The sequence below is a fragment of the Anoplolepis gracilipes genome, chromosome 6 (genome assembly GCF_047496725.1).
Source record: "Anoplolepis gracilipes chromosome 6, ASM4749672v1, whole genome shotgun sequence".
Taxonomy (NCBI): Eukaryota; Metazoa; Arthropoda; class Insecta; order Hymenoptera; family Formicidae; genus Anoplolepis; species Anoplolepis gracilipes.
In genome coordinates this window covers 13,690,082-13,711,370 of record NC_132975.1, presented here as the reverse complement: position 1 = coordinate 13,711,370, position 21,289 = coordinate 13,690,082, and the positions used below count along the sequence as shown (strand labels likewise).

General features: G+C 36.3%; 2 protein-coding genes across 4 annotated transcripts in view; one reads left to right on the top strand and one right to left on the bottom strand.

The window, feature by feature from the left end:
- Positions 1-21,289, top strand: part of Crz (corazonin) — a 167,281-nt gene that overhangs the window by 124,002 nt on the left and 21,990 nt on the right. The window lies entirely within an intron of this gene.
- On the bottom strand, positions 11,009-21,207 carry LOC140666889 (uncharacterized). Of its 3 annotated transcripts, none has more exons than XM_072894443.1 (12): positions 20,671-21,207; positions 19,806-19,892; positions 19,310-19,438; positions 18,953-19,185; positions 17,535-17,811; positions 16,967-17,199; positions 16,445-16,856; positions 14,550-14,820; positions 13,265-13,524; positions 12,321-12,575; positions 11,830-12,054; positions 11,009-11,552 (listed from the first exon to the last, which is right to left on the bottom strand). In XM_072894443.1, exons 1-12 carry the CDS (start codon positions 20,704-20,706, stop codon positions 11,277-11,279), a joined length of 2,694 nt encoding a protein of 897 aa, XP_072750544.1. In that variant the 5' UTR covers positions 20,707-21,207; the 3' UTR covers positions 11,009-11,276. The 3 variants fall into 3 exon arrangements, with proteins under 3 accessions (XP_072750544.1, XP_072750546.1, XP_072750545.1); XM_072894445.1 differs by lacking the exon at positions 20,671-21,207 and adding an exon at positions 20,209-20,238; XM_072894444.1 differs by having other exon boundaries at positions 11,010-11,552; positions 19,806-19,970; positions 20,671-20,691.

The following is a 21,289-nucleotide window of genomic DNA, read 5'->3' as shown; positions in this document are numbered from 1 at the left end:
AAACTAAGAAAATACCTATTGATTTTTGTAATATTATACACAAAGAGATAAGAGGCATGGAAAAATAACTTTACGTTGCATACTTACGTATCGCTTTTCTTATTTTAATTCAAATTTTTACTCGCGCATAAATCGCGATCGCATTCATGAAATCACAGAAACGATTCTCGAATTCGACAATTATTATTTCACGCCAACCAATTTGTCCGATCGAATGGAGGACAATACTTGCTATCTAAGAATCGCGCGTGCAATCTTTTCTGATTTTATATCTTTTATTATGCGCAAAAAAGTAACAGCTGACGCAGTTTCTCGTCGCGCATCGCACCACGTGCCCAGCCATGTCACGTCGAACAGCATCGCGCAAAGTTATCGCGCTCTCTTCGCAAACATCGCAACTTCGTCGTTACTTCTCCTTACAGAGACAGAAGTTTCTTCATTACTCATTTGTCTGTGCGAGACGCGTTCGCACGGGAAATGTCTGCTCCGCCATAGTCTACCGCGACAGCTCCCATACATTGTCGGTTCCATTTTCTAATAACGAAGCCGCCACGTTATACTAGCTGCGTTCATCTTCGTGCGTCATCTCCGAGCCATTTCGATTTTACGCAAATAATTTGCGCGAAAAGAGGCAATTTTATTCATACGAAATGGAAATGTCGGGACGAATTGTAAGAGCGATAAGTTTATGTACGTGCTACGATAACGTGAAATATTTTTTTTTTTTTTTTTTTTTTTTCATCTCCACGACGTACATACGTAAAGAATACAGGAAATTTTTAAGCTCATTAAAAGCTCGTTCAAGCTTAAAAAGGCATTAACATGTTGCGAAGTTTCTGAATTTCAAAGCGAATATTCTCGAAAATAAATTTTATTTTTCATCTTTTATTTATTTTTACACGAGAAATCCACTCTTCTCCTTTGCCATTGTACTACATTTCTCGACCTGTCCTGTATAACTGTAGGATTTATTTATGACGTTTCTTGGAAATGGCCCTCTCAAATGCGAAATCAAATACACCGATACTATTCGATATGTCGATATCACGATTGAGCATATTCCCGTTATATTGGCCATTGGAAAACTATCGATTATACATGAATCCGTTTATAACACATTGCAATGATTAACTATGCGATTGCATTTCTTACTTTATCTCACCGTGCATTCTCGGACATTGAAATCTCTCTCTCTTTCTCTGACAAAACATATTTTCACAGAGACAATATACGTGCAATACCGTAAACACCGCGAGATCGTCGAATGCGCTGTTCAACGTACCCCGACGCTTTCCGATCACGCGTTTTATATAATTGGCGGTTTAATACGTCCATCTAACCAATGGTATTACAACAAGCGAGGCAATTTGCGCCCGCGCTAAATTTAACATGACGGCCGAAACAATTAATCTCCGGGACAGACCAGCTGCCTAGCTACCGGACGAAACTCTCGGGCTATCGTATTCGACGTATCAGCCGACCTGAGCAGAGCCGACCTGGCTCCCACCATCACAGGGGGGGGGGAGGTTGGAATTGGTCGGATAGTCGGGACCGCAGACCCGCGATAACCTCGTGTTTGGCCGCACATATGCGTATATGTGTGTGTGGATGTATATATATCGGAAATCACTGACACGTACAATGCGTGACAAACCAATGTTGTCAGAATGTTAAATTTTGTGTAAAAAAATATATAATTACAAATTCACAAATTTATTCAACATTTTGACCAAACGCGCGTCGTCTCTTCTCGCGTTCATTATCTCGAGCGACATCATGAAGGTATCATGCAGAGTTGACGTAGAGAATAAATCGAATTAAAAAGATATATACAAGCTGATTTGCAATTATTTCGTTTGCTCTACTAATTGAGAATATTTTTAAATATTTTATCGAAAGATATTTTAATTCGTGTAATAATATAAAGCTCGGTTGTAAGAGAGTAAAAGAGACAAGGTATACTTTTTTTATTTATTTATTTATTTTTTTTTTTATTTATATTTTCATTTCTAGATATATTTTTTATTCTCAATATTTTTACATTTTTTATGTATTTTATACATGCGTTTTTGAATAAGTATTTTTTAACTGCAATATTATTGTTTGCTCCTCTCCCTACATCTATACCTGTTGAAATGTAAACAATGCGATATTTTTCAAATGGATTGAACGTACTCTCGAAAGGGCAGTCATTTATCACAAAGTCAATAACGACACTTTTATTCCTCTGTTTCGACTATATTGATTGACTTTGTTGATCGTTTTGTTTTCTTCTTTCCTCAGAAATATTTTGTCGATGAAAAAAAAATCAATTAACATTCTCTTACTTGATCGCAAATAGAGGTGATTATTCGTCACAGAATAGTTAACCGATCCGCCGAAACCTCGGCGGGTCTCGTTAAATTGTTGAGAAATTCATTTCTTCGACAAAGTGCATGTGCGCAAAACAAGTTTTCTCGCGTATAATTGTTTCGCTGCTTTATGCGATTCAAAAATGAAAATTGCTCCGCTCCTTTCTTCGATTGTCATACGAATAATGACAATGCAATTATATTCTTGTCCGGGCATAATCGGGGCATGAAAAATGTCCTTTAACTATTATGTAGATCGCACGTTTCGCTTAACATTTAGGGTCCTGGATCGTTATTTTCCAGGACGTTGTGTCTAAAAAGCGGTAAAGCGAAACGACGACGACGATGTACACATTGACAAAGCTCCGCTCATTATACCCTCCTTCTCTTGGTAGAATATCTCATCTACGGATAGGAAACGCGAATTTAATGGCTTTAAAGTTTGTAAACAGACTCGCAACGGTATTGCGGAGTAAAATATTACACGTTTCTTTCAATAGAGAGCCTGTAACTTAAAGAGTTAAGCCAACCGCGTGCTTCTTTTAAAACACTCTGGAAGTGAAACGGTGAACGGCTGGTTGTTTCGCGTGTCCTTCTATTTTTTTTTTATTTTTATTTTTTTTTAAAGCCGATATCTCAGCGAGATGCCTGCAGCGTTTTTACGTTTTACGTGGGCGCCGCGCAAATAATCGACTATAATAGGATTATTTGCACAGCGTTTCATTAATCGCGCGATCGATTTTGTTCAGTTATTCGTCGCGTAATCCGCATAATCCACAGTCGATTGCATAAACGAGCGAGCTTTAAGCCAAATATCATTCCCGATTCTGTCTTTTAACAACTTAATATCTTTGGTATCGAAATACAGTTTATTGCTGCTACAAGAACTGCTCGATATAAGTCTGTCCATTAAGATTTAAACGATTTCATTTTACGGACATATTTATGATAACTTTATCATTTGATAACTTTAGATAATATGAACGAATTGATAAGTCTCAATTACATTTATAATTCTTTCACCCCACTTGGTTATTATAATTGCATATTTATTACAGTCGCGTTAAAAAAAAAAAAAGAATATTTGTTTCCATTAGTATCTAAACGACAAAAATGTGGATAAGTCTATAATTTTATATGAAAAATTTAAGCCATAAGCCCATAAGTCGATTATGCGTGTTTGCAAATAAATTTTCTCATGTAACAGACTTTTCATTTACTACTCTTTACACAGTTGGACGTAAATAGATCTGATGTCGTTAATTATTAAATTTTCTCTTTTCCTTTTCCTTTTTCGCCGAGTGCAACTGTGTACAACGATTATATTTTTATTTCGTTTGCGTAGTATGCGCGATCACAAAGAAATTCTATTCGAGAAAAGGGAAGGAGGATTTTTTATTCATTTGTAAATAAGTTTTGCTGCACTATTTCTAGACAATACTACAAAACTACAAACTTTCTGACCTACATACATATATGTATTTACCTCGCTTGTTACCTAGAATTCACGCGACGCGCAAATCTTGAAAGCGTGCTCATCGCTTCGCCACTTTCGCCGCCGCTCTTTTCCCCATCTTTCGTCGATTTATATTCCGGCCAGGAGACAATCGTATTACGGTCGTAATTAGAGCGGAGTGTAGTTTTAAGCGGATCCGCGTTTACCGCACGCCGCACCGCAATCTCGCCAGATTTAACCGCGAAATTATGCGATTCAGCTCGCTTGTGTCCGTAATTTACACCGCTCGCTCGCGCTCGCGCTCGCGCGCGCGCGCGCGCGGCAGCGCGCCAACTACGAGCGTTTCCTTCGCTATCCTAAACGCTTAAACGAACCGTGTATAAATAATACTCGCTTAGGCGCGAGTTGGCGTGGATTAACAGGAACAGGTTACCTGGAAAATATCGCGTCGACGATGACGACGACGACGACGACGCGGGCAAAATCGTTAGTTGTAAAGTCAAATTCGTCGTAACAACAACTGCCGGAGAAATCGACAGGAACGAAACGAGGACGCGCTCGACAAAATGCAAATAGTTTGCACTATAGTCTTTCTCGAGAGAGAAAGAGAAAGAGAGAGAGAGAGAGGGAGAGAGAATGACAATGTAAATATCTTTTCGTTTTAAACAATAAAGCGCGCCGTCAGAGCCTCTTCGTTAACATTAGCCAACCATTCGAAAACGTTTACTAAGCGATGGCTCTTGAGAGTTTATTAACACGAAAGTTGTGCGCGCGTGCACGCCACTGGGCTTAAGACGGACGTAAGAACGACGAATAGCGAGCATATTTACTCGGCAGAAGCACATTAAAGCGCGTAAATATTTGACATCCGCCCCGTAACTAATCAAATTATTAACTCGTCTTTACGGCACATTAATTTTCTTCGCTCGTGATGTGAAGTACTTATCGGTACTTACTCGTCGGCGGATCCCGGAGCACGTCTGTTTAATTAATATATTCGACGTTACGCGACATGAGAGTGAAACACTGACGCGTTAAATATCGCAAAGTAGCGGAAACGTGACGGATCGTGATCTATAATTTATGTCTAGGAATTTCAATAATTTTCTACACCATTGAGATGTGTGTTATTCTATAGAATAATAGATGTGCATACGAAATGCTACGTGGGATTTAATCAGAATAGGATTCCAACTGCATTGTTGTTGTTGTGTTATAATATATGCAGAATTTTTTACATTCTGCTGGCATAGAGATATATTATAATTCTGCTCTTAATTTTCATTCGGAAGGGTTTTCTTTATATGCGGAAAATTAGCATTTCTTCTATTTATTTGTCGTATTTTATCACGTCAAAAAGTTGTACAATTCAATTTGAAATAGAAACTTTAGCTACTGACTTATATATATATATATATATATATATATATATATATATATGTAAATGGTAAATTTTATCTTTAAAAATTTTACTTGAAATATTTGATTGATTTTACACAGCAAATTAAGTAAATATTTCAAATATGTATTTTTCGTAGCAGACTAATCGATTGACATAAATAATTATTTTTCTCATTATCCTCTATTATTCAAGTATTTCTTATATTTTTATCTCTACAAAAAGTAAAATTTCACAAGTAATATTTTATTTAAGGAAAACTATTTAAATGATTATTTTTAATAAATCAGATTTGAAATGTGCCAGTTATTTTACCGCCTTTACAATTAATGGATTATCGATCAGACAGCCCGCAAATAGTCAAGCGTAGTGAAAAAGGCTCTCTTTTGATCAGACACGATCCTCTTACGCGAGTAGATGTTGCTCGCCACAATCTGACGATTATAGTTATTACGGGTCGGTCATCGCGCTCGCAGATATGTTTTGCAAACAAATTAACGCGAATTGATAAAGTAATTGTAATTTATTCAGTGTGTTCGAAAACGTGTGTTCAGAGAAATATATGAAATAAAAAGAAATATAGAAATAAAATTCAACATAAATTTAATTATATAGAAGCAAAAGAAAATTGTTTAAAACGATTATTCTCTTTGAACAATTTTTTTCCAACACACTGTTTCGATTGAAGAATTGATATTTTCAATACGTCTTGCATACGCTTTTGTTTATCATTAGAATAGGATAGTATCTATAAATGACAGCCAAAGAAGTAGAACGTTTGCAGAGAGAATTATTACGTCTAACAAAGATGCTAAAGGGCATGAGCCACGTTATGTTGTGCATTGTATGCCTCGTTATTTATGATATATTCTTGTAAGTTCCGAGTAAATATTCAAAGAATATAATCTGGAAAGAGTAGAATTGTAAATAAGCGGACTAGCGGACATTTTGTAGAGCTTCTGAGAAGAATTTTTATACTTTTTTTCTCATCATTGCATTATGCGAATAAAATATGCTAAATTTTCTGCCGACAAATTTGAAATTAATTTTTTCTTGCCAGTATACACAGTGCACTTTATTGACTTGCCGATCAAATAGTTGTAATGATCCAACACGTGGATATTTTATAGGGCATATTTTCCGATATGTATGTGGTTATCGGTAAAATTACACGCTTCATTTTTATTGGACTAAATTAAATCTCGATGCGCGTGCGTATCGTATTTAATGTCGCAATATTTGTTAAAGTTCACTTTAAACCATCTATAATTCGCATGACGAAATTGGAAACAAAATTCTATTTCTAATTCTAGAAAACACACATTTGAAGTAAAACATACATAAAATTAAGTATACATAAAATTATAGCTTTCTGTCTTAAATGTTGTCTCGAATTATATTGTAGACCTAAATCTACATAATTTAAAAAGATACGAAACATCATTTGCATTTTCATCTAAATAATAATTTAATAATAAATTGATAATAACTTAATATAAATAATGTGATTAATATGATTAATGAATGATATATAATTTTTTTTTACGTTTTGTACAAGCTCACTAATTATATGCAACGTTCCTTTCATTTCTAAAAATATTAAAATATGTAAATATTTTTATGTGTCTACATAAGTGTATATAAATGTCTAATTACTGACGTTATTAATTAATTCCATATAAATTATTTATGTGAATAAATTATTTTGTGTAAATGAGAAACATATATCATGTAAATAGTAATTGCTGTATTAATTGAACCGTAGTTCTCACAACGATAGAGAATTAATATATTAATCAGAGTTAGCAACCGGATTCTATGTGTATAATCGAAAATCGTTAAACTTGGATCGATGGTAATGCCTTGCCGGATAGTTAAGTGATTAACTCGAAATTGATCAAGGTCGAACTGGGAGCGAATATCAGTTGCGTATTATATCACCGCGAATTTAGCGAATCTCGGGTAATCACAGCAGAGCTGAAATCTATCGAACATCAAAATCTTGAGAAAGCTCTGTTAATCTAAGATCATTTCTATTAATATAAAAAGAGATGGATGATAAAATCTTTGAGGAGGGTGACGAGTTTTCTCTCTTTATTTTTTATTCTGTCATTAAATGGAACATGTTTCTAAGTAATGTATAAACTTTTGTAATTGGTGACGAGCTCAAAAAGATAACGCCGTTCATGAATACCCATCGCATATATTTTCGTCGTCAGACGTCAGGGATTATGCCAAATTAGAATAATGACAATTTTCTTTCGCGATACACGTGAAGAAGATTTCGGAGTAAAAAAACGGGGACGTATTTGTGATTTATAATTGCACTTCTCAATAGTCGTATTAAAAATTAAATTTTCAATCAAGGCTAGAGTGTGAAATGTTAAGTCTAAAATTTTTTCTACTTTTTTTTTCTTTCTCCCGATACATCCTTTTAAAATAATCTAATTTGCATCGATTTAATATCGATATTATGATCGTAATAAAAATTCATTAAAATGCTCCTTTCAATTCCGTTCATCTAAAAAAAAAGTTAAAAAGTATACTTTTATAATAAGAGTTAAAACAGGGCAAATACAAGTTATTAATGTTTTATTCATTATATTAAAAGTTTTTATGACATAGCTACCGGATAACCTTATTGGAATACTTTAACTCAAGTATGTGGAATTTTTTATAATGAAAGGATTTAAATTTATTAAAGGACCAGTTGAATTTTGCAGTGCTCGTGGAACATCTCATGTAAAGCTAAACTCTCATCTGTTGTTTACGTATTCCATTTTGCGCTATACAATTCCGCCTTGAGGTATACTTTAAGAGTCGGAATGCGGAGCACGCGAGGACGTAAGCTTCTCTCTCGACAAGATCACCAACGTCCGTCTTTGTAACTCGAATTTTCGAGTTCGTGAATTATTTTAATCCCTCCGGGAATATCCTTCCGGGATATTTCGATAGTTTGCGCTCTAAAGGGGTAATATATATATATATATACCGCGTATCGGCGCCAAACACGAGTGGCAGGAAATGAGATGGGAGCTTTGCGTAAAATTGGTCCGCTCGTAAGAAGTTGATGCCTTTAATTGAAGACGCCATTGAGATCGAGTTTATCTTTCGACCTGTCGACTTACATAATTTACGGGCACGCCATAATCTACAATTTGGTTTGGAAAATTGTTGGAGAAATTGTTTGAGAGAAGGCCATCTTTGACGTCTCTTTGACAACGTCGGTTCCACAGTCGGTTCCAGCGACTTTCAACTTTACGGATTGAATTTTGAAAATATATAAGTTTTCGGCGAGAATACTAGAGTACCCGCGAGGTACAGAGACTTAATTAATTAACGAAATAAAACGAACTTTCTTCATCAAAGTGTTATCGTCCGGGCAGCGTGTACTAAATTAAAAGGTACCCTATTAGATAGCCACTTTACTTAACGCTTTGAAAACGTAATCGAGCACTTTCGGAGTCTTAATTTTATTCTATTAAGCACTGTTTAATTCAATTATAAAATTTATGACTTCAAAAGTCAAGAAAAAAAGAAAGTATTAAAAAGTTTACTGGAGTCGAAAGAATTACAGGGGAAGGTAAAAAGAAAGGGACGATCAATGTAATAAATAGGCGCCGAAATAAATAGAGAGCTTTGCTTAGTTACGGTCAATTTGGAATAGTAATGGGTTAAATTATTTGAGAGAACGAGAAAGAGAAAGAGAAAGAGCGTTTTATCAGAACTAGGCGAATTTTCGAACTAACCATAACAAATCGCGGACCGCGAAATTTCCGAATTTCGGGTATTCGTTGGTAACGACCTTAAATTGCCAACTCGCACTGGTGGCATTCGGTCTCGAACACGTTGTTTTCCCGAATTGCTCTCTCGGACATATGTACATCTATGTGGAAATACCGGAATGGCAGAACGGTAATACCGTGAGAAAAATCTTTTTCGATAATCGTGGAATTTCGAGCCAAATGTCAGAATGAGTTCGCATACGCTAACTGCTCGAATCGGAATTCCCGGATATATTTTGTAACGAAATTTTGCGATGAGATACATCGTGGGCATGTATTATATGTATGCTATGGATTATATTGTACTCTTTAATCGATGATATACATATAATAAAAAAGGGTATCCGTGTCAAATGAGCGAATAATATTGAATAAATTCCTAAAAGCTTGCTTTGGATTATCTGTGTATTAATCTATAAAATAGATTATAGGCGATATAAATTATAATTATAATATCAGTTATAATTATCACATATATAATTACATATCTATTTACATATTTTAATACACATATATATATATATTTTTATATGTAGTTTATATGTATGTGTATTTAATTTCCTCACGTGTTTACTTAAAGGATTAAGTTATAAAATTATGGATGAAATTCCGTCTTAAATTATAGATCCGTTTAAAACGAGGTTTAACACGCGATTATGTCTCTTTATTTATTGAATACGCAAATTATTTCCAGGCTAATATCGACTTATCCGAAGCTAATAAACGCACTCTTCCGGTTGTATAGTCAACCTATAAACCTATTACCCATATCAGCATCTATGCGGTGCATAGGAATTCGTTGGTAACTCGAGTTAAACCTCGCACATATGCATATGTATGAGCTAATTAACGGTTGAACGAGTAATAATGTATTTCCCGATTCAGATGGTTGTATTGTTTTATGGTCAAGTTGCAACTTGTGACGCTCAATAAACGATATTAATCTTTTGAAAGGTCTAAATATAACAATTTAAAAAAAAAAAAATAGAATTACTGCGAAATTTCTCTTCGAATTTTGTTTGGAGCAATTCTTAGAAAACGATTACTGAAATTTAATCGTTCCTAATTTCAACGAACAAATCAAACAAGTTTTTTGTTTACTTTGTATTCGTTTTTCCATCGAAACTGTCTCTTATTTTTTTATTTTTATTTTTAACCATCTTATTCCCACTTTATTATTATTACTATTTTTAACAATAGTACAAATACAGTGCGATCCACGATTTGTGATTCCCGATTTCGAATATCATGATTATGTATTAAATGAGAGTAAAATCGTTTCTTTATTGGTCATATACGCCGTCAGCGATCAGGATTTTACGAGTTCGGTGGAAGAGTTCATCTCGCAGCTGAGACATTACTGTTGGAGCGAAGCTCCCGGGATAATTCTCCCGGGTGTTCTTAAAAACGCTCGCTTCGAAAAACTTCTCGCGGATCTCGATTCGCAGTCATGTCTGCTTGCTAAGCGCTAACATCCAGTGGAATTATATCGGACTCGCGAATTCCGAGCACGTAGAACGGCCGCATAGTTTGAGGAAAAAGAAAAAAAAAAAAAAAAAACACTGAGCCTTTTGAAAGACGCTGCGTATCTTGAATTCGCGAAAAATTTTGCACCATAAATCGCGCCAAGGATTCGCGTATCAGGCGTTTATGGGATTCCCTGCGATGAGGAATTCGCTTGGAGAGAATACCGGCACGTTCGCAACATCCCTTACTCGTTACTTGCGACAGCGAATAGCAGCCCGCTATTTTGTAATCGGTAAATAAATGCTCGATAGAAACGAGATGAAAAAGAGACAAAAGTATGATAAATTTCTCAATAATTTTGCGCGATCGGAATTCTGCAAGTTAATCTTGTTTTAAACCTCTCGTTGCGAAATCATTAAAATTGCCTGCAAATATTTTTTTTTTTTTTTTACTTTTACAATTAGCAAGAAATGTAACAATATTATATCGTTTTCACCTCGCGGCTATTTTTTCTCGGATCTTTCTCTCTCCTTTTCCGTCTCTCAAATTGGCAGTATTTTCAATATCAAGATTGATTGATACTGGCATTTATTGGTATCAATTTGCGCGGTAGAAGTATAACAAAACATGATTTAATAGAAACATTATTAAATATAAAATTTATTTTTGTGTTCCTCACGCGGGTATCATCTTATACATGAGATGGATATAATAATTTAATAATACACACCGTACACAAAAACGTACAAGTATTATAAAAGTATTTATGATTGATAGTAACTTTTTTTATCCGCTTGATTCTGTTGTTCACTTTTTTCTTATCTACTCGCCGAGGAGTCCACAACGTAACAACTTCTGGGCGTGGGTGTTGTCATCTTGAAACCGCCTCCACAGAATTTCTTGCTAGATACTGGAACGCTCGGAAGAATAGGTTCGTAGACGGATTTCGGGCTCGTTTCCTTTATTTTCTGAAGCTTTCTCTTTTGCACATAGTATTTCTTTTTTAACTCGCACATCTCGTTACCCATTTTCTCCATATCACCTTTGCACTCTCCCAGCTGTGCTTCATACACATTCAGCTCGGCGACAAGACCCTGCGACGAGAAAAACGTTTGAGAGTTTGTCATAAAGTTCTTGGAAAAATCTTGTTGCTTTTAATAGCATTAATAACGACGATGAGTAAAAATTCTATTAGCCTTTTATTAGCACAACAGCCGATAATACTGTAAATTGAAAATATTAGATTTCTTTGACTCGAGCAATTGAATAGAAAAAAAAAATAATGGATTACAAGTGTGCAAACAATAAAACATCTTGAAAGAGATGTTACTTTTTATTCCATAAACAATCGCTATAAATTCTATTTCTCACTTTGAGTTTCTCTCCTCTTTTGCGTAAGGCATGTTGAACCTCATTTAGGCTCGCTGTTGCCTTCGGATCTGCTTGCTTCGTTAAAACATCGCGAAGGTTCGTGTATAACTTCTCGGTCTCCTTTAACTTCCTTTCTTTATCTATTATGTCAGTAGACATTTTTAAAATGCGCTTCTGCAGAATTTGTATCTTCTTCACCATCTCGAAAGTCGCAGGATCTGTGCCCTGTCGTGAAAAGAGCTTAATTATTTATTATGTTAAATATAAAATAATTAAATATTTCAAAAATAAGAATTATTTACTTGAAAGTTGCAGCGAAGAAATTAGTGCGTTTTGGTTTTGAATAATGACTTAAGTAAATATGTAATATTTAAATAAAGAAATATAATATAATATAATATATATATCAATATTATTTCTTGAAATTGAAATAATTATCGAGAGACTGAGAAAACTTTTGGAAATTTTGTGAGGGGAAAAGTAGATTCTACCTTGAGTTTTCGCCACCTGTGTATATTTAACGGAATCTGAAGTTCTTCCTCGAGTGCGGTGACTTTAAGCCTTTCCCTCGCTAGGTCGCGATTCAGATGAAAAACTTCTTGGCGCAAGTCGCTAATGTTGGCAATGTTTTTGGTCAGCAATGTTTTCTCGGTCCAGAGCCTTTTCACCTCGAACTTGAGTAATCTAACATCCTCCAATCGCTTATTGTAGTGCACTTCGCCGCGTTGCAGCGTTCTATTTAGAATCTGATTCATTATATATAAGGTGAGGCGGTTGAAGTTTATAACATTTTTCTATTTACCGAATTATATAAAAAGTTGTGTGTTAAATAATATAAATTTTATCTTTTCATATAAAGAGAGAACATTTGTGTATCTTTTTATACATTTTATACATTTTAATGGTATCTGTCAATATAAATTTAATAATAAAGAGCATAAAAATGTGTTATTGATTTTTTTCGAAAAGACAGCCGACAAAATTTTATATATTCTTTTTCAGTTTACGTTTTTGCACAAAGACTCATCTTTTTTTCAATTGTACTATATTTGTTGGCCCACCTTGTACAAATATACGTATATACATCTCGGAAAAGAATCGGAATCCTCTATTCAAGAAGGCCGAAATGAACGGACTTTCCAGACTTACCGTCTTGCAACGAAGAATAAAAGCTTTCTTTCCGAGATACGGCAAAAAGTTCGCCGTTTGTTTAGCTCAATTCTACTTCTCGCTCTTGGCATTTCCACAATCGTGCCCGTAATATTTTTTTCTATTCGTTATACGCAAACATAAAGTTTCGTAGCGCACCAATTAATCAGACGGTGAATTTTAGTATTTTTACTCGTGGTGAGTTGCGTAAATCTGGTGCGAGAAAGAGAAAGAGAAAGAGAAAGAGAGAAAGAGAGAAAGAGAGAAAGAGAGAAGGAAATGGAACCTTTATCCTGCTGTACTGCAGGCTGAGCTCGTCGTTCCTGCGGACCAGTTGCGTGCCAAGTATATCACGCTCGTTCATAATGTTGTCAATGTCCTTCTTCCGACGTCCAAGGTCTATATCGGCCTGTTGTACGGTATGCCTGAGACGCTTCTCCTCGTTCTTGGCTTCCTCGATTTCCCGACGAAGTCCGGACACCTCCACGCGGGAGGTTCGCAGATCGACCTTGAGATTCTCCTTCTCCTTCTCGATCCTCCCCAGCACTGCAAGACAAACACTTTACTGAAATCGCTTTCGACCCTTCCCCATTCTTTTTCTTCCCGGCGATAAATCCCTCGTGGCAGGTTCATCGCGAATTTTGTTCGACATCCCTCAGCTCGAGTCGCGCGTCGTTCGTTCCACATTTATTGCGAAGATGCGTGGAAATGTCGACATAGAATTTGAACGTCGCCAAGAACGCGCAAATAAAAACAATAAAAACGAAAACGAATTGTAACAATTGCAACGTCATCGTGCATACTGAAAATGTGTCTCTCTTTCAGGTATGTTTGTCACTAAACAAGGTTTGGACGTGACATGCATATCGAAATACGTCTCTCAGCTTTTCGTCATTGTGTATCGTGCATAGTTCGTTATTTATTAATTTACACAATTCAACGTTTGGCAGACTGACAACCGACTCAATAACCAAATTGTGATGAACGATGAATTTAAGCATAAAATGTTTGGAAAATATATATATAAATCTGTGAATGAAAATAAAGCTACGCTGACATGAAAACGCAATGCGTCTATATGCATTTACGCACTGCGCTATTTATTTATCCACGCACGTAACAAAGAATCAGAAATAAAATGTTATAACACGCAAATAAAAATAAACTAACTTAGATATGAAGATATATACGTAGCTACAGATTTTATTAATATAAATATGACACAAAAAATCGCGCTACAGGAATTTAATAAAAAAAATGTGACAAAAAAAAAAAAAAAAAGGTTCAATTAGTTTATAAATTTGATGCACGCGAAAAATTACTGGCTAAAATGAGAAATTATAAATATGTATACATGGATTAATATAAATATGACAAGGTATGCAAGAAATAAATTGCGATATGGAAATGAAAAAAAAAAAAATGTAATAAAAAGCGAATTTAATCAATTCGCGTGCAAAAACTTGACGCATGCAAAAAAATTGGGATTGATAGTTGAAATTGGAGGAGGAAGCCAGCTGAAAGCGACAGCGAGTCTAACAATCAGACGTTAAGTCGGGAATACGGCTTACGGAATTCCTCCTTGATAAGGCTCGCCTCCTTCGTCGCAATGTCCTCTCTCAATTGTTCGATCTGCTGGCTCGTAATCTTCAGCTTGCTCTTCAAATCCCGTACCTCCTCCTGCGCCTCGACAAGACTCTTACTGTACAGATTCCGCTCCGCACGAACGGCATCGAATAAGCTCTGTTGCTGACGGTGCCTTGTCTCGGCCTCTGCCAGACGCTTCTTGTAATCGAAGATCTCCGTCTGTCTTAGCTTGGCCTCGCTTATGTGACTCTCCATCTGCCAACGCGTCGTAAATTAAATACGTCGTTTACATCACTTTCTGGCTTGCCGCTACGCAATTGATCAATTACGGGCGACGTCGAGAAAATGAAAAGGAAATCCATTCTTGATTTTGCGCGTCTTTTATAACGCGAAAAGAAAGCTTCGCGTCCAGCGATCGATGCAAAATCACGAATGTATTTCTATCCTTTTAAAGAATATTATCGTTTCTGCAAACAATATTACGCCACGGCGTATTATCATAATCTCCGATGCACAAACAAAATATTTACAGTCGGTCGTTGACGATATTCCACGCGGATCGTTATAGATACTCGTTACGGAGTGAAAATGATTGTAAAACAAGCAGTTTTTCTACTTGCTTTTTTAATGGCCCGTTAGAAAATTTACATTTCGCATCTCAGAGTCATTCTACATTATCTCGACGCTACGTTTCCTCGAATAGAGAATTTTATTTCAGAGACTGTCGGAAAAAGCTTTTTCCAAGTTCTCAGAACCGTGAAATTCTCTTGATAAGAGAATCAAATCTAATCTAGTAAATTACACAGGTATCTTCAGGATTTATGTTTGCGTCGCGACTATGTAATTCTTCTCTTTAACTAGCGAAAAAATTTCTCTACCACTGCTTTTTGAGAGAAATTAAATTTGATTAAAAGAAAAAAAAAAAAAAAAAAAAACCATTAGAATTTTCGGTTAAACGAAAAGCAGAGAGCAAAGAGAAAACACCGACTCGTTTTTACGCTCGAAATGACGGATGGTTTTTGATGTTTATGTTCTTCGACACGTTTACATGCTTCAGTAAATCAACAGAGACAAATAACAATTAATTGCCCGCTTTAATTGGTCGTTACTAAAAACATCGGAGACTATTTACTTTGTATCTGACAGTTTCTACGCAGAGAAGAGACTTCACATTGCTAATTATCTGCTCAATTACCGTTCTAATTAGTTAATAATCTTGAACAAATTATAACCGATGTAATTAATAAGTTTCTAAAAGTTAAAAGCAACCTCAGTCTTGTAAGGAGAATGAAGAATATTCGCGTTGTCAATTTTATAATACAAACGAAGATATAGCGAAAAGGGAAAAATATGATATATTACGATAAAATATGATATAAGAAAAATAGAGGAATTGTAGGAAAAAGAAATAATTAAATATGCGCAAATAAAAAAAAAGAGAGAATATACATGGAAAAAATAATAAAACTGTGCAATTTTACAAATGAAATAAAAATATAATAAAAAGGAGAGAGAGAGAGAGAGAGAGAGAGAGAGAGAGAGAGAGAGAGAGAGGAGACATTTATAAAAAGTACATTTACTACGATTTTATCGATAATAAGGCAATAATATAGGCAACGATAGTATTATGTAATACTTATAGGCAGAGAATAAGTATTATATAATCTCTCTCTCTCTCTCTCTCTCTCTCTCTCTCTCTCTCTCTCTCTCTCTCTCTTTCGTAATTTGCGGGCTTTTCTCTGCGTAGGTGCTTTTATTATACGATTTCCGGGATTAACGACGATTCTTTTCTCCTCTTTTTCGCAGATTCGTTATTATCTCTGGTACCTCGCGCGAAAAAAAAACCTCTTTTATATACCCTTTAATAAATCCTCCTCACCTGCTTCTTCAATTCCTGTATCGTCAGACTGTACTTATCCCGCTCTTTCTCCACTATCTCCATTTGCCTCCTTATGTCCTCGATGTTCTGCGTCAGCGTATCCAGCTCATGCTCGACCTTTGTCTTGGCGTGTCCGCACAGCACTAGCTCGTGGTTTAGCCGCTTGATTCGTTCCTGAATAGTTTCCCTGCTGCGGGCGATCATGTTCTTCTCCCGCAACAAAATCTCGATACGCTGTTTGTCATCCAACCGCTCCTTACGACAGGTCTGCGCCTCGTGCTCCGTGTTCTTGATGTCGATCAGGGCCTGCTTCAGCTCGCTCTCCAACTTGGCTCGCTCGGTCTCGGTCTTCAGGAGTCGTTTTTCCATTAAATCCTTCTCATACTTGTACTTGGCGGTGCTCTCTTTCGTTCTAAAGCATTCCGCGTACATCGTAACGTTTAAAAAATCGCGCAACAAAAGAATCTGCATCCTTCGGAGAATCGTTTATTTCATGTTTCCGCGTTAATTATAATCCATTACCTGTTGAGCTCATTCTTGAGGCTTCTCATTTCCATGTCTTTATCGGCGACTTCCTTCTCCAGTTTTTCCATTTCGACATTCGCGTTATCGAGATCCGTTTGCAGATTCATCCTCTTCAACATGAGCTTGCTAATCTCCTTTTGCATTTTCTCGCCCGTCGTCTTCTGCTCCTTCACCAGGGCCTCTAGCCTCGTTATGTTGCTCGCACTGGCCTCGATAGATGCGTTCGCGACCTGCATCAACTCGTTTCTTAACATCTCTGTTATAATAATAATTACAATTTTCAAATCAATGGAATAAAAAAAGTTGATTCGTAAATAATTTTTCATACAGATGATAAATATTTATTTTATACCGAATATTATAAAAAATTTGATTCGACGCGTTACAACCTTTCGAATGGCCTTAAAATTAGACGTTATTAAAGAGGAGACGTCAAAAAATTATATATTTAACTTAACATGATAAATTATAATTAATATAATTATAATTATATTTCTTTTTAATTTAATGAAAATTTTTTTATATAATATTTATTGACAATCTTTCTCGCGAATGTACTTTATACCTCAAGCTCGTTCTTTCTCGCGGCAATCTCTTCTTCAAGCTGCCGTGTCTCTGCCTCCGCTCTCTCGCGAATCCTCTTCTCGCGTGAGATCTCGTTCAGCTGCATGCCGAGTGTCTCCTGCATCTCGTTCATGCGTTGATCGATCTCGCTGTTTCTTTTCTCAAGCTCCTCCGAATAAGCAGTCATGTTCTTCTGACGCTGTTTCATAGTCTCTATCTCCCCTATGAATCTCTCCCTCTCCTTCAGCAGATTTTCTTTCTGCTTGCTAATGGTGATGCTGCAATTTTCGTGAAACTCTCAACGAGACCATATATATTATTCCTGGTAACAACGGCAACCTGAGTTTATTGCGAGCGTGAATTTGCCACAAGCGCGCACGTTTTCAAGACGCGACGCGAGGTCTCTCCCTCCCCCCCCCTTTTTTTTTCTTTCTTTTTTTTGTTACGTCACCGTTCGCGGGGCACTTAACGTATATTGAACACGATTGAAAAATTCTCATCTTCGAAATTACTCGAGATCGTATTAATCGCTGTACTACTACTCAATAGACATTTCGCGAGTACTTAGCCTGATTGATTTGTTAACCTTTGGATTTCTGTAGTATTCTTGATTCAGTAAACGCCGTGAAAAATATCGATCCTTGTTCTTTTCTTTTCGTATTTTAAAGCCAGCAAATTGAAAGAATCTAAAGAATTCTTTCAGGGAAAAGTGTCGAGAAACGTGTTGTAATATCGAATAACTGTTAAAGAGCAAATTTATTCTAACGAGTTACGAAATTTACTATCGCTTCTGAAGCCAGCAAACTCTCGCGGTCGATTGTTGATATCTCGGTGCTGCTTGTAAGCTGTACATAAAGCTCAGCTTAATGTAGAGGTCGATGTAAGCTTACAACCGACGTTAAAGCTGACCAAGAATCAACGCGCTGCAACGTGCCGAGCGTTGAATATTCCGGACGTACACATCACGGCTTTCCTCGACCGCAAAACGGTTTCATCCAAGAGAGAAACTCCCTATCTCCGATAATTGAATTTCCGTTTTAATCTAACAGCGTAACGCGTTAGTGCTTCTGGAATTTTATTTGCTCGCCGTACATTTATATACATTTTTACGCTTCTCTCTATATTTCTTTTTCTTTTCTTTATACAAGACACATGCATCGATCCCACAGGTCGAATTAATTGGACCATTTGATATGAAGAAAGGAAAAAAAGTATAAAAAAAAAAAAGCAAGAAAGGAAAAAAAAAGAGAGAGGAAGAAAAGAGAAAATAAAAATCCACTTTACTGAGACGCGAAGCGCCCAGCAATTTAGACTAAAGACTGCGTTATTTTTCACATCGCGGTTTTCCATCTCAGGAAATACGATGCAAGTAAATTTCTCCCCCTCCCCCCTTCCTCCCGTACGAATAGGCTCACTCACTCTTTTTCGGCCGCCAGTTGTTTGTTTTTTTGCTCGATCTCCAGGCCCAGTTTCTCGATGTTGAGCCGCAAGTTTTCAATCACCTCCTGGGCATTTTGCTCGCGCGCGTGCGCCGCGTCGGCCAGCTTCGTAGAGTTCACGACTTCCTGCCTTAATCCGGCTATCTCGTCCTCCTGTGCCTCCGCCGTCTTCGTCAGCTCGTAAATCTTGTCCGTGTTTTCCTCGATCTCGTTCTGGAAGAGCGAGTTGGGTGCGCCGCAACCGGGTTTTCGACAAAAACAAAGGGACGAAGGAGGAAAATAAAGGAAATTAGACTTGCGATTCGTGAGCGCGAAATTAGATGCGACTAGAATTTACCCTTAGCGAGAGACACTGCTCCGACAGTTCCTTTTCGTTTCTGTGCGCTTTATACAAAGACTCGTAGAGCCTCGTATACTCAGCCTCGAAGGGTGCAAGCGCCTCGTTAGCCTTCATCTCGTTCGTTATCTGCGCAGATAAGGCGCCCTTTAATTCTAGGAACGCTAATTGCTACGTTAATTACCGGAAATTCGTAGTTTGCGCAATTATAATTATATTACACGTTTGCGTGAAATTGAATTTAATATAACATTGCGAATGTAGTCCTCTGGGCGGTGCAACTCCGCAACATTAAACTTCATCGCGACGTCGCGTAATTTCGCGGGGGGAGGGCGGGGGAGATGCGTGATCAACAAACGTGATATTCAACGCGAAATTCAACGAGTGTTTAAATAACGGATTAATATCGCGCGAAGAAATTTTCTCGAGGATTTATGTTGGAGGAAGGAGAAGCTTCTCTCTGACACGGACTTTCGGCAAAAACAAAGCTTCTTACCCTCCCATAATCTTTCTCCAGATTACAAAACGTGCTGCTTGCCGAGCTTCTCTCCGAGGACGGTTGACTGCTTTCGCTTCCGTCATCCTGAAAGCAGCATCGTTTCGTTGCCGTGACGGGATATTTTGACGTAAGTGCTCTCGATCATCACCTATCCGCGCCACTCTGACGTAGACGGCTCGATATTAATTACAATCAAGACGGGATCAGACTCGATTCGAGCGAAAGTATAATAAATTGCGAGCCTCTTAAAGTGACGTTTAATGTAAATTCGAGAGCTTTCGAGCAATAAGATTTCACGGCAGTTTAAAATGATTTCTGTCTGTCTGTCTGTCTGTCTGTCGGACGTTCCACTTTGCAGATAGTTTCGAAACGAAGTTGGAAAGTTTTCCGGAATGCTTACCGCTCCAAGTCGCGCGGTTAGGTTATAGTTATGTTAATTAATTCTATTTTAATAACATTGTCGCACGGCTTCAAACTTGACTGTTTTGAGTGCCTTGTTCTCTCCATTTTATCGTTATTATTGACGGTTATTGCATTAGAGAAATAATATGTTTTAGAAATTATTATTTATTGCACATTATGCGTATTACAAGATATAACATCATGTCTAGAAAAATGAAAGTCAATTTTTACGTAGCCATTTGACAAGCACAATCGATTACTATATAATCGATAATATATATGAGATGCAATATTTTAAAGAAAATACGAATATATATTATCATATAAAGAATTAAACAATATAAATAAATATACAATATAAATAGTATAAATTAACTTAATAAGGAGACTAAATGTCACTTTTATAAAATATATATATATATATATGTGTATGTTGGAACACAATTAAGTATTTACTTACGCCGTCCAAATCCGCGTTCATCTCCATGTCCATCATGATGTATCGATGAGATTAGAACTTGTCGATATAATCTGCAGATAAATTTTATATTTTTATTCGATAAATTATATATTTGCCGCAAAAGAAATATTGATTTTTATTAAATTCTTAAAATTTTCACTTTAATTAATTGATTGGAAGACTGTGGATTTTTTAAATTTGGGAATTACCGCAATATTCTGAACGGGTATATATATATCGTGTTGATAATAACGTAACGGGTGAAGGAATGTTTCTGAATCTCTGCGGATACCGTGATTTCAGATTGTGTTGACTAGTCACTATGACAACTCTCGTCTTCACCATAATCGATATAGCATATTAGAGTCTCTTAGAACTCTTTATATTAAAATGTAGTTCTGTCAAAATTGTAGGATAAGGACGAATATGTAATTTTATAATAGAAATTTCGTCTCAACATAAAACTCGCATAAAACATATTGTCAGAATTAAAATTATTTCGAAAAATTCAAGGCACTTGGATACTCAAATGTTTAATTGATGTAGATGTATCAAAGATAAAGTAAAAAAAAAAAAAAAAAAAAAAAAGGATTATTACGGAAAGATCGTAACTTTGTCA

Coding starts and splice junctions, on each gene's coding strand:
- LOC140666889 (XM_072894443.1), bottom strand. CDS start 20,706: ATGATGGACATGGAGATGAACGCGGATTTGGACGGC. Junction 19,439..19,805: donor TGGAGAAAGATTATGGGAGG/GTAAGAAGCTTT, acceptor TTATCTGCGCAG/ATAACGAACGAGATGAAGGC. Junction 14,821..16,444: donor TACAGGAATTGAAGAAGCAG/GTGAGGAGGATT, acceptor ACGCGTTGGCAG/ATGGAGAGTCACATAAGCGA.